The 12,802-nt window shown below is 37.6% G+C and overlaps 1 protein-coding gene across 2 annotated transcripts in view; it reads left to right on the top strand.

Moving 5' to 3' along the window:
• COPG2 (COPI coat complex subunit gamma 2) overlaps window positions 1-12,802 on the top strand; it is a 114,031-nt gene that overhangs the window by 47,517 nt on the left and 53,712 nt on the right. For both annotated transcript variants that reach the window (XM_047840322.1, XM_047840325.1), the window contains 3 exons: window positions 6,419-6,552; window positions 7,105-7,172; window positions 9,700-9,888. In XM_047840322.1, the coding sequence (XP_047696278.1) occupies window positions 6,419-6,552; window positions 7,105-7,172; window positions 9,700-9,888 (391 nt within the window). The remainder of the gene's footprint in view (window positions 1-6,418; window positions 6,553-7,104; window positions 7,173-9,699; window positions 9,889-12,802) is intronic.

Genomic DNA, 12,802 nt, shown 5'->3' with positions numbered 1-12,802 from the left:
AAATGCCAAAATGTGTCTTTGACCTCTGACCCTTTGATTGACTTCCAGAAACCACAGTAGAAACCTGACTTGATGTCCACCTTGCTGTAACAGTTTTTACGCAAGTAAGCACAAACGTCCAAGAAAAACTCACATATAGCCTACTGGGATACCATTCATGAGGGGAAACCCATCGAGACTGACGCAATATCTGATGCACCGGGTCCCCCATTGTTCGTTCATTCTGGTTCGGTGTGCAGAGGTCTCTCAGGGCAGTTTTCACACCCTGAGAGAGGGATCATGACCCTTGGGCTTTGTGGGTTTTAAACCGCATTAAGCACAGAAACACCACCTACTCACTGTTGTGAGCAGGAGAGGGATGGGGAAGTAATATAATACGATAGACATTACATCTGATGCCACAGCGGGGGAAAAATTGTAAGAGACCACCATGAACAATGGTCCGAGAAATTGTAAGAGATCACCAGATAGAACCTGTTGTGACAGTGCCATTTTTTCGGGGAAGCAGCCCTTCCGGGGCATCATGGTCTGGGCTGCAAATCTTGCAGCTGTATGATGTGGCACATTAGTAGCAGAATCTTCTTCTTTCAGGGTTGGGGAAGTACCAGTCCTTCTTCCCTTGGCATGATGGGAAGGAGCTCCAGGCTACGCTTTGTGCTTGACCAGCACTGATTGCCTTACACACTTGACTGAGTCCAGTTGTCATAGAGGAACTCAACTTCTTTCGGGGGTTGGCCAGCAGATCAGTTTGGGATGAAATGACCCTTACCCCTCACTTGTTAATTCTCAGAATTACCATGACAGTTCTTTTTGATTTTGTATGTATCCTGGCATAGATGGCATTTTAAAAACTTACAATTTTTCACTATACACTTCCCACGCAGTTCTGCTTTCTTGCACATATTTGTTGTCCCTTATTTTCTAATTTTCATTTTGATTTCCTCTTTGAGCCATTGGTTGTTCAAGAGTGTGTGGTTTACTTTCCATGTATTTGTGAATGTGCCAGTTTTCCTTTTGTTATTGATTTCTAGTCTCTTTTTTTAAGTTTATTTATTTTGAGAGAGCGTGTGCATGTGCACCCTCGCACGAAGGGTGGGAAAGGGTGGGCAAAGAGGAGAGAGAGAGAGAGAGAGAGAGAGAGAGCGAGCATGTACGAGAGATTATCCCAGGCAGGCTCCGTGCTGTCAGCGCAAAGCCCAGCTCAAGGCTCAATCTCATAAACAGTGAGATCCTGACCTGAGCTGAGATCAAGAGACGGGCGCTTAACTGACTGAGCCACCCAGGTGTCCCAATTTCTCGTTTTATTTCATTGTGATGAGGAAAGATACTTGGTATGATTTTAATCTTCTTAACCTTGTGAAGACTTGTTTTGTGACCTAACAGGTGATCAATCCTGGAGAATGTTCTTTGCGCTCCTGGGAAGAATGTGTATCCTGCTGCCATTGGGTAGAATGTTCTGTGTATGTCAGGTCCATTTGGTCTGTAACGTTATTCCAATCCACCTGATTTTCTCTCTGGATGTTGTATCCATTATTGAAAATAGAGTCTTGAAGTGTTTTACTATTATTGTATCGCTGTGTTTCCCATCAGATATGTCAGTGTTTGCTTTATATATTTAGGTTGTTGAAAACTGTTTTGACTGTTTGGTCCTTGCGTTTCTGTATAAATTTTAGGAACAGCTTTGAATGTCTGCAACAAAAGACTGCCAGCATTTTGGTAGGGATTACATTGAATAGAACAATAGACCTACTTTGAATAAATCATTTTGGGAGAATTGCCATCTTGATATTGAGTCTTCCAGTCCATGATCAGAGACTGCTTCTGAAATTACTTTGATTTCTCAGCAGGGTTTTGTAGTTTTCGGTGGGAAGGTCTTGCACTGTTTTATTAAATGCATTTCTAAGTATTTCTTTTTGATGTTATTATGAATGGAATTATTAATTTCATTTTGGATTATTGTTGTCAATATATAGAAATACAGTTGATTTTTGCAGGTTCATCTTGTATCCTGTAGCCTTGCTATGGTCATTTATTAGTTGTATTTGTGTGTGTGTGTGTGTGTGTGTGTGTGTGTGTGTGTGTGTGTGTTTTGGTAAGGAGTTTTGTGTCTATGCCAGAAATGCTGGGCTGTAGTTTTCTTGTGAACATTTGTTAGGCTTGTTCATAGGTAATCCTGGCATCGCAGCATTAGCTGGGAAGTCGTGCACCCTCATTTATTTCCTGGGAGAGTTTCTGGAAGATTGGTATTTTTTGAAATATTTGATAGAAGTAACCAGTGACGTCACTGGGACCTGTGCTTTTCTTTGAGGGAAGAACTCCTAGATCTTTTTAGATTGTGCATTTCTTCATGAGCCAATTTTAGTAGTTTGGCATTTTGGGGGACAAAGCCCTAGAAATGGCATATAGTTGTTCGTAATATCCCCTTATCATTTAAGTTTCCTTAGGGTCAGTAGTGTTGTTCCTTTCTTCGTTCCTTATTTTCATAATTTGTGTTTTTTTGTTTTCTTTTTTTCTTGATTAGTCTAGCTAAAGATTTGTCAATTTTGTTGATCTTTTCAAAGAACTAACTTCGGGTTTTATTGATTTTCTTTATTATCATTATTATTTTTTTCTGCATTCTAGTCTGTTGATCTCTGTTCTGATTTTATTTCCTTTCTTTTGCTTGCCGTCGGGTTGATTCACTCTTGTTTTTCTAATTTCTTAATTGTGGAAGCTTTGGTTATGGATTCGGGACTTTTCTTCTTTTTTTTTTTTTTTTTTTTTTTTTAAATTTTTTTTTTCAATGTTTTATTTATTTTTGAGACAGAGAGAGACAGAGCATGAACGGGGGAGGGGCAGAGAGAGAGGGAGACACAGAATCGGAAACAGGCTCCAGGCTCTGAGCCATCAGCCCAGAGCCCGACGCGGGGCTCGAACTCACGGACTGTGAGATCGTGACCTGGCTGAAGTCGGACGCTTAACCGACTGCGCCACCCAGGCGCCCCATGGGACTTTTCTTCTTTGGTATTGGTGTCTAAAACTCTACATTTCCCTCCCAGCATTGCTTTAGCTACATCTCATAAATTTTCATGTGTCTTTGTTTTCATTCAGTTTAAAATATTTTTCCATTTTCCATATGATTTATTGAATCTGAATGTGTGACTCTTGTGGACAGCATATAATTGGATCTTGCTTTTTTTATCCTGTCTGGCCATTTCTGTTTTTTTGGTTGGGATGATTAGACTATTTACATTTAATGTAATTATTAATAGAGTTGGATTTACTTTTGCCATTGTGCTGATTGTTCTATGTCTCCTGTCTTTTTCTGTTTCTCTCCTCTTTGACTACCTTGTTTTGTGTTAAATAAATATTTTCAGTGTATCATTTTAATGTCTCTGTCAGTATTTTAACTTTTTTTCCAGTTTTTTCTTAGCTGTTACTCTAGGGATTAGAACATGCATCTTACTTTACCACAGACTGCTTCAGATTAATACTAATTTAATTTTAGTAAAATACAGAATCTTTTCTCCAATATAGTTTCATTCTCTCTGGGCTCCTATTTGCTATAATTGCCATATATATGGCATGTATGTGTTATAAATCCAGCAATATTCAGTTGATCCTTGAACAATGTGGGGAGTAGGGGAGCCAGCCCTCCATCGAGTTAAAAATCTGCATATAATTTTTGACTTCTCCAAAATTTAACTTCTAATAGTCTACTGTTGACCAGAAGCCTTACTGATACCATAAACCACGTATTTTGTGTTATATGTATTAAATGCTATATTCTTATAATAAAGTAGGCTAGAGAAAAGAAAATGTCATTAAGAAAATTATAAGGAAGAGAAAATTTATTTGCAGTACTCTATCATAAAAAGTCTGCATTAAGTTGATCCATGTAGTTCAAACCTGTGTTGTTCAAGGGTCAACTGTAGGGTTATAATTATTGCTTTATACCATTTCATGTCCTTTAAAGTAGTGAAGAAGAGAAATGAAAAAAAAAAAAAGTTGTCTATAGACTCTTTGATATCAACTCACATAATTATCATGTCTAGTGCTCTTTATTTCTCCTTGATTATTCACATCACTGTTCGGTGTAAATCTTTAAGCATAAAGGGCTTCCTTTAGGATGTTTTTTTGTAAATCTGTCAGCAGTGCTTTCTTTCAGTCATTGCTTCTCTGGGAATATCCTTATTTAGCCTTTGTTTTTTGGAGGATAGTTTTGCTGGATATAGAATTCTTGTTTTTATATTTCAGCACTTTGAATATGGCATTCTATACCCTATCTCTTCCCTTGTTTCAGGTGAAAAGTTAGCCATTGATTGTATTGATGATCCCTTTTGAAGCATGATGCGGTAGTTTTTACCTGGCTGCTGTCAAGATTTTCTCTTTGTCTTCTGCTTTCAGTGGATTGACTATGGTGTGTCACTGTGTGGATCTTTTTCTTTTTATTCTTCTTGGGATTTGTTGAGCTACTCAAGTGCATAGATTAATGCTTTTCATCAAATTTGGGCAGTTTTGTTAGTCATTTCTTCATATATTCCTTTTGCCCTTTTGTCTCTCTATTTTCCTTCTGGGCCTCCTATTATGCAAATGTTCGTTCATACACTGGGTCATATTCCATAGATTTCCAAAGCTCTGCTCTTTTTTTTTTTTTCACTTTTTTCTTTCTTAGCTGGATTATCTGATTTCTTTCTACTTCCTTCAGGTTTACTGATTTCTTTCTACTGCCAGTGCAAATCTGCCGTTGAATTGCAGATTTGAATTTTTCATTCATTATTGCACTTTCCAAATCCAGAATTTCTATTTGGCTTTTTAAAAGAAAACAAAACAAATAAACCGAAACTCATTTCTCTTTATCGATATTGTCTCTTTGGTGAGGTATGATTGTCATGTCTTTAATTCTCTTTCATTCTTTAGACATGATTTCCTTTATTTCTTGAACGTGTTTATATTTACTGACAAAATCTTTGCCCAATAATTCCAATACCTGGGCTTCCTCAAGAATAATCGGTACAGACTGGTTTTCTCCCCTACATATGGGGCATACTTTACTATTTCTTTAACATGTGTCATCACTTTTTGTCAAAAATTAGATATTCTATGTATTGTGGTAACTCTGTAAATCACATTTCTCTCTTCTCCATCCTCAGAGGTTGTTATTATTGCTGTTTGTTGTTGTTTGTTCAGTGACTTTCCTGGACTAATTCTGCAGTCTTACTCTTTGTCATGTACAGGTACTGAAGTCTGCTTGATTAGCTAAGTCATCAGATAATGATTTAACAGATTTTCTTTTTTCTTTTTTCTTTTTAATGTTTATTTTTGAGAGAGAGAGCATGTGTGTGTATGCACAAGCATGGAAGGGTCAGAGAGAGAGGGGGACAGAGGATACAAAGTGGGTTCTGTGCCGACAGCAGAGAGCCTGACGTGGGGCTCGAACTCACGAACCATGAGATCATGTCCTGAGCTGAAGTCAGATGCTTAATCGACTGAGCCACCCAGGAGCTCCTTGACAGATTTTCTTAAATGATTTAAGCCAATATATCTCGAAATCTTTTTCCAGTGGGCACTTTGTGTGTTGGGGCATGCCTTCCATGCTCTGGCAGTTTACAACTCTGCCTTAGCCTTCACTTCCTACTTGCGTAGAACCTCAAAGTCAAGGGATTAGGGCTTGTCTGGCCTTTCCTGGGCATTTGCACAGTCTTCTACATGTGCATGGCCTTCTGGATCCCCAGGAATATGTCAGATATTGCCAAGGCCTCTTGTGGAGACCTCATTTCTCAGATTTTCCTTTTAAGGTTTTCAGCCACCCTCTTATTTGTCCCGAGTGGCATCATTGTCTCTGGCAACTGCAGTGATAAACCGTGGCCACTGATTTTTTGGGACAAACTTGCTGAGGATAGGGCTTTCCTCACTGAATGAACTCTGAGTCAGATGAAATGAAGATCAGCTCCATGAATGAAGCTTTTCTAGGGAGCACGAGTCAGGTCAAATAGTGATATTTCCCTGGGGACTGGGCTTTTGCTGGAGCTCCAAGCCCATCTGTCTCCTCTGGTGGCTGCTAGGCTGCTGGCTTTCATAGCTACTGCAGTTCTGAGGCTGCTGATTTCCAAGGCTTCCATGAAATTGGACAGAGGGAATAGAAATAGAGCAAAGGAGAACACCAGAAAGCTTGTTGTTCTTATGAAGATGTAACTTTTCTTGAGTAAATGTTGCTAGGATTGTCGCAAGCCTTTGGCTAATTTCTAGAGTGCTGAGCAAGTTAATTTTGGAACCTTATGCCAGTGTTCTCTTTGCTTTTATGGAGGAATGTATTTTCAGGGGTCCTCCACCCATAATTCCGAAAGTGTTCCTCAATCTCCCTGTGTTTTTAACTTCGATGCTTACTGCACCTGTTCTTTTTGATATCTGATCATGCCCTGTGTGTATTTATTGTCAGCCATGAAAGCCCACTGTTCGATTTCATCGAGAGCTGCTTGCGAAATAAACATGAAATGGTTATTTATGAAGCTGCGTCAGCCATCATCCATCTTCCTAACTGTACTGCAAGGGAGTTGGCACCTGCTGTTTCAGGTCAGTTGTATGTTCCCTACCCGGCTGTTGTTTACATTAGTGTGTTTTTGTTTTAAGTCCCACGGGTCTGCAGGAGAGGTGGTAAGAATGATTTTTGAACCTTAGCTCGCTCTCTATGCCTTTGCATTCTGCTAGGTGGGTCATTTATTTTTGTTGTTCTTTACCTAATTGGCGCTTTTTTTCTGAAGTTACTATTTCCCTGTGTGAAACATTAAAAAATTTTACTTAGAAGACAAGTAACACTCATGCCTTCAGTTCTTCTTGCCTTGAGTTCTCCTTCATGGTTAAAAAAGTCCATTTGCTCTTATAGCTATAAGTATTCCACAGATTCCAATATTCATGGATATATTAATTCTTACAGATAAATAAACTTTGTTTCCTATATTTAAACTTTTATAGCTCAAGAAGTGCTTTTTCTATTTTTGATGACGTGTTTCTCATATGAGGTACTGATGCTGCGATCTAATGTCCTTTATGCATATTTTGAATATGATTCTTCATGTACTATATGATGAAATGAGATATATTCATGGTGATCTGTATTTCCCCTAGTTCTTCAGCTTTTCTGTAGCTCTCCTAAGCCAGCGTTGAGATATGCAGCTGTGAGGACCTTGAACAAGGTAGGTCCTCTTGCCGACTAGTGACTTGTATCCATGTTTGACTGAGAAACATTCATGTGAGGCATTTGGCTTTCTCTCAAGGTTAGTAGGCTGATTGATGGACTTCACTTCTAGAGCACCTTCCTTGTATTTGTGGCTTTAGGTATGGCCATTTTTGCTATTCACCTAAAGACTAATAATTCATTTCTGACTGCTGAGCACTCTGTAGCTGAAAACCACATTGTCCAATATGATGGCCATTGGCCATGAGTGGCCATTTCCATTTAAATTAATCAAAATGAAATAAAATTAAAAATTCAGCCCCTCAGTCACTCTAGTCACACTTCATGTGCTCAATAGTGACATGGTTAGTGACCCTCATATTGGACAGTGCAAAAATAAAGAACGTTTCTATTGCTGTAGAAACTTCTCTGGGACAATGCTGGTGTAACACAATGTGACTCACATACGTAATTTTAAATTTTATACTGACCACATTAAAACATTTTTCAAGATGAGATTAATTTTATTTTTTTTATTTAAAAAATTTTTAATGTTTATTTTTGAGAGAGACAGAGCATGAGCGAGAAAGGGACAGAGAGAGAGAGACACACACACACACACACACACACAGAATCCAAAGCAGGCTCCAGGCTCTGAGCTGTCAGCACAGAGCCCCACGTGGGGCTCGAACTCACAAACTGTGAGATCATGACCTGGGCTGAAGTCAGACGCTTAAGCTTAACCGATTGAGCCACCCAGGTGCCCTGTCAAGATGAAATGAATGGTAATAATACATTTAATTTACCCTAATATATGTAAAATGTCATATCAACATGTAATCATTATAAAATTATTAAAGATCTATTTTGCCTTATATTTTTTCATATTAAATGTTTAATATCCGGTGTATATTTTATATTTAGAGCATATCTTAATTTGGACTAGCCACATTTCAAATGCTTATTAGTCACATTTGGCTATTGGCTACCATATTGGACAGCATAGTTCTACAGGATATAACTTAGAAACACAGAATAAGTAACCATAAATGAAAGTTTAAGGTAGTAGAAGACTTGTCATCAGGTAGTGTGTGATCAGTTATAAATTAATTGTATGAACAACTGGAGGAGAGAGAAGCCACGGAAGAAACTTGGTAGGATGGCCATGGAAGAACCCTGTATAGAATAACAATTAAAGATTTTTTTTTTTAAGTTTTTATTTGAGAGAGAGCGAGAGAGCATAAGCAGAGGAGGGGCAGAGAGAGAGAGGGAGAGAGAGAATTCCAAGCAGGCTCCACACTGTCAGCACAGAGCCCGACGCGGGGCTCGAACCCATGAAACCACGAGATCATGACCTGAACTGAAACTGAGAGTCGGACGCTTAACGGACAGAGCCACCCAGGTGTCCCAATAGAGAATAACAATTAGAGTTATATTTTAAAGAGTTGACATAGGTCCACATTCTTTTATCTGTAATATTAGGGCCAGATGTGTCTCAGAATTCAGTATTGTGTGAGTTTTAGGAAGGTGATATGGTTCTATCTCTTACATACTCACCCCACTGAACCTCGAGCAATACCCTGCCATTAGACACATTAATATTTCTGTGGTATATATATGACTGTCCTCTTAAATTATTATTTAACTAGTTTTACGTTAGTTTGGGTCGGATTTTCCTGTTAAAATGAATTTCGATGCCAATGCTTTGCTGAGTTTTCAAAATTTTTAAATTGTGGGTAATGGATTCTATACCAGTATTGAGATAGTCAGAGGGGTGAACAATTTTGACAGAAGCAAAGAAGCCAGATGATAGACATGTTGTGATGAGCATGAACAAACCAATTTGGCTGGAGTTTGCTTAAAGACAGAAATGTTTTCTAAGTGATAAGCCATTAACACTCTTTGAGCAGTATTTACCACACTAGGTGCTATTCTCCGAGATCCTTACATCTAGTAGAATAGACATCCACGTACACATGTACTATAAAGAAAAACAGGCCAAGTGTAATAAAACACGGACTACGATATTGTTATAAAGGTTATAGAAACCTAGGAAGAGAAAATGCTGTTATACACTATGACTCTGGCAGTTAATCATTTACCAAATGCTATTTCATACCATATTGATTGGAAGTGTTCTTCTTGAAACAATTACTTTGGACCTATATTGTCCCATTTAGATTTAAAAAAAAAATTTTTTTTTAATGTTTGTTTATTTTTGAGAGAGACAGAGACAGAATGTGAGTGGGTTAGGGGCAGAGAGAGCGGGAGACACAGAATCCGAAGCAGGCTCCAGGCTCTGAGCTGTCAGCACAAGAGCCCGACACGGGGCTCGAACTCATGAGCTGTGAGATCATGACCTGAGCCAAAGTCGGACGCTCAACCAACTGAGCCACCCAGGCGCCCCCCCCGCCCCATCCCCATTTAGATTTTTAAAAGTCACTTACCTTAATTAAAATTTCTATTTTTTTCTTTCATTGTTTTTTCAAGTTCCGGTCTTCAGCAATAGCAGTTTGCTTAATTTATTTTTCTTGCCCTTCCACAAGGTGGCAATGAAGCACCCCTCTGCTGTTACTGCCTGCAATCTGGACTTAGAAAACTTGATCACAGACTCAAACAGAAGCATTGCTACCCTGGCCATTACTACACTCCTCAAAACAGGGAGTGAGAGCAGTGTGGACAGGCTCATGAAACAGATATCTTCTTTTGTGTCTGAAATCTCAGACGAGTTCAAGGTAAAAGTTTAAGTATGATTGTTTTCTCCCAGTCTCTGGCTTGCCTATTTCTTTTCTTAACAGTGTCTTATTATTATTATTTTTTTAACGCTTATTTATTTTTGAGACAGAGAGAGACAGCGCATGAGCGGGGGAGGGGCAGAGAGAGACACACACACAGAATCCGAAGCAGGCTCCAGGCTCTGAGCTGTCAGCACAGAGCCCGATGCGAGGTTCAAACTCACAAACCGTGAGATCATGACCTGAGCCGAAGTTGGACGCTTAGCCGACTCGTCCATCCAGGCGCCCCTTCACAGTGTCTTTGGATGAGCAAAAGTGTTAAATTTTTCTGAAGTCTAATTTATTAATCTTTTTCTTTTACTGTTATTGTTTTGTCTACTTCCAAGCCTTAAAGATGCTTTCTTGTTTTTTAAATGTTTTACGGTTTCAGCTTTTACATTTTGGCCTATGATCCAATTTGAATTAATGTTTATGTATTGCATGTGATAAGTTCAGGCTTTTTCCATACTAATATCTAGTCATTCCAACATAATTTGTTGAAAAGAATTCTCCTTCCCCATTGGAATGCTTTGAGATCTTTGTCTGAAAAGCAGACAATTATATAATTGTAGGTATATATCTGGGCTCCTTAGAATATTCTGTTGATCTCTTTGTGAATCCTGTGTCATTACCAGACTGTATTGATTAATGTAGCTTTATGGTACCTCTTTAAGTGTCAAGTAGTATGTTCTTTCAATTTGCCCTTTTTAAATATTATATTAATTATAATATTATATATTAATATTTAATAATTATTTAATTAAAATCCTTGACATTTCCATATAAAATTTAGAGCTGGCTTATAATTTGTATAAAACAAAGTCAGTTAGGATTATGATTGGGGTTATGTTGAATCTATAAATAAATATGGGGAGAACTGACATCATAACCATATTCTTCCAGTTCATGAATATGGTATACCTCTGCCTTTATATAGGTCTTCTTTAATGTCTCTGAGTAATGTTTATTACCAATTACTCTATCGGTCTTGCTCATCTTTTGCTAAATTATAAATATTTTATGCTTTTTTTTCTATTAAAATTTCTGTTTTATTGTTTCCTAGTAGTATATAAAAATACTTCTTTTTTTCTCATAACTTGGTATCCTTTCTGATACTGAAACCTTATTGGTTCTAGTAGTTATGCATTCCTTAGGGTTGTCTATATAAATAATCATGTTGTCTGTGAATAGAGACCGTTTTACTTCTTCATTTCCAATCTAAAAGCCTTCCCTTTCTTTTTCTTCTTGCCTAATTAAAATGACTAGGACTTCCACTACAGTGTTGAATAGAACTGGTGAGAATGTGTCAGAGATGATCAAAAGAACAATAAAATAAATTTCAGTTAAAAGAATTAAAGTAGAAAGATGTTATTATTTCTTTCTTATTTAATTCTCAGCCAAGAAGTCTAACTGGCTCTATTTACTCCCTTCTAGTATATATCTAGACTTTTAAAAAAACAAACGTAGCCTGTATATTCAGGTGGACATTTTGAATCCTGGGGAACCTTGGGAGATTATGAAGGTCATTTTGTAGTATAGCTTACCGAATGAGCCTCCTGTGCTTAGACATTTAGGTTTCAGTCTTTTGCAATTACAAATAACTGCCGCGGATAACCTTGTGCGTATGTTTTCTCAAAATGTTGGAGGTGCATCTCAGGGTCAGTTCCTAGAAGGTCACATGCTAGGTTGAAGGGTAAATCGACAGGCAGTTTTGTACAGAATGCTAAATTGCACCAGCAATGTTATAGAGTGCCAGTTTCCCCATAGTCTCACCAGTAGAGTGGCTTGTATTTTGAAGTTTTGCCAACCTGATGGGTGAGAGAATGTATCTCAATGTAGTTTTAATGAGTTTCTCTTCTTAAGAAGGAAGGTAAACATCTTTTTACATTTTTGAAGATCATTTAATAATTCTTTTTGAATATTGTTCGCTCATCTCTTTTCTCCATCTTCTTCTATAGGAAATTTGGTCTTTTATTTCCTCAGTTATTTCAGGTTTTTTATATAGTAGGGATATTAGCTCTTTATCTGTGAAATGGGATATTTTCTCCCCGTTTGTCATTTGTCTTTCGACTTTTCTTCTGATGTCTTTCATATTTTATTTATGCGAACGTTCGTTCTTTTTATGTAGTCAGATTTGTCCATCTTGTTGCATTTGACTTTTGGGGAATAGTTAGAAAGCCTTTCCCTTCAGATTATAGATTCTGATTGGGTGAGTAAGGATTCACCTATGATTTCTTCTAGTGTATATACAGTTTCATGTTTTACATTTAAATCTCTGATCCATTGGGTTTTATTATTACATACGGTATGAGAAATGGATCTAATCTTATCCTTTTTCAATGATCATTTCATTGCTCTCCCTGCCTCCAAATTTTATTTAAAAGACGGGTCTTTGCCCCAGTGGTTTGAGACGCCCTCTTTATCATATACGAAGTTTCCATATGTACGTGGGTCTGTTTTTGGGCTTTCTGTTCTGTTTTGTTGTTCATTTAGTCATACATCAGTACCACACACTATTTTAAATATACGAGCTTTATAGGAAGGAGTAATACCCCCTCTTTGGTTTTTTTCTCTAGCTATTCTTACGTGTTTATTTTTCCTTGTGAATTTTAGTACTAACTTGTCTAGCTTCATGAAAAATCTCATTGACATTTTTATTGGGATCACATTGACTTTGTAAGTTAACGTAGGGGAGAACAGATATCATCTTGATGTTGTTGAGACATCCTATCCGAGAACAAGGGATATCTTTTAATTTGTTCGAGCATACTGTTGTGCCTTAATATTTTATAGTATGTTTATGTTAGTTTTGAATGTTCTTAAAATGCTTTTCTGATACTGTCTGTTGTTGCTATTATACACGTTTGTATCCATT

This window comes from Prionailurus viverrinus, chromosome A2 (assembly GCF_022837055.1).
Source record: "Prionailurus viverrinus isolate Anna chromosome A2, UM_Priviv_1.0, whole genome shotgun sequence".
In the NCBI taxonomy this organism is placed as follows: domain Eukaryota; kingdom Metazoa; phylum Chordata; class Mammalia; order Carnivora; family Felidae; genus Prionailurus; species Prionailurus viverrinus.
The sequence above is the reverse complement of the archived record's forward strand: the minus strand, read 5'-3'. Positions and strand labels throughout refer to the sequence as shown.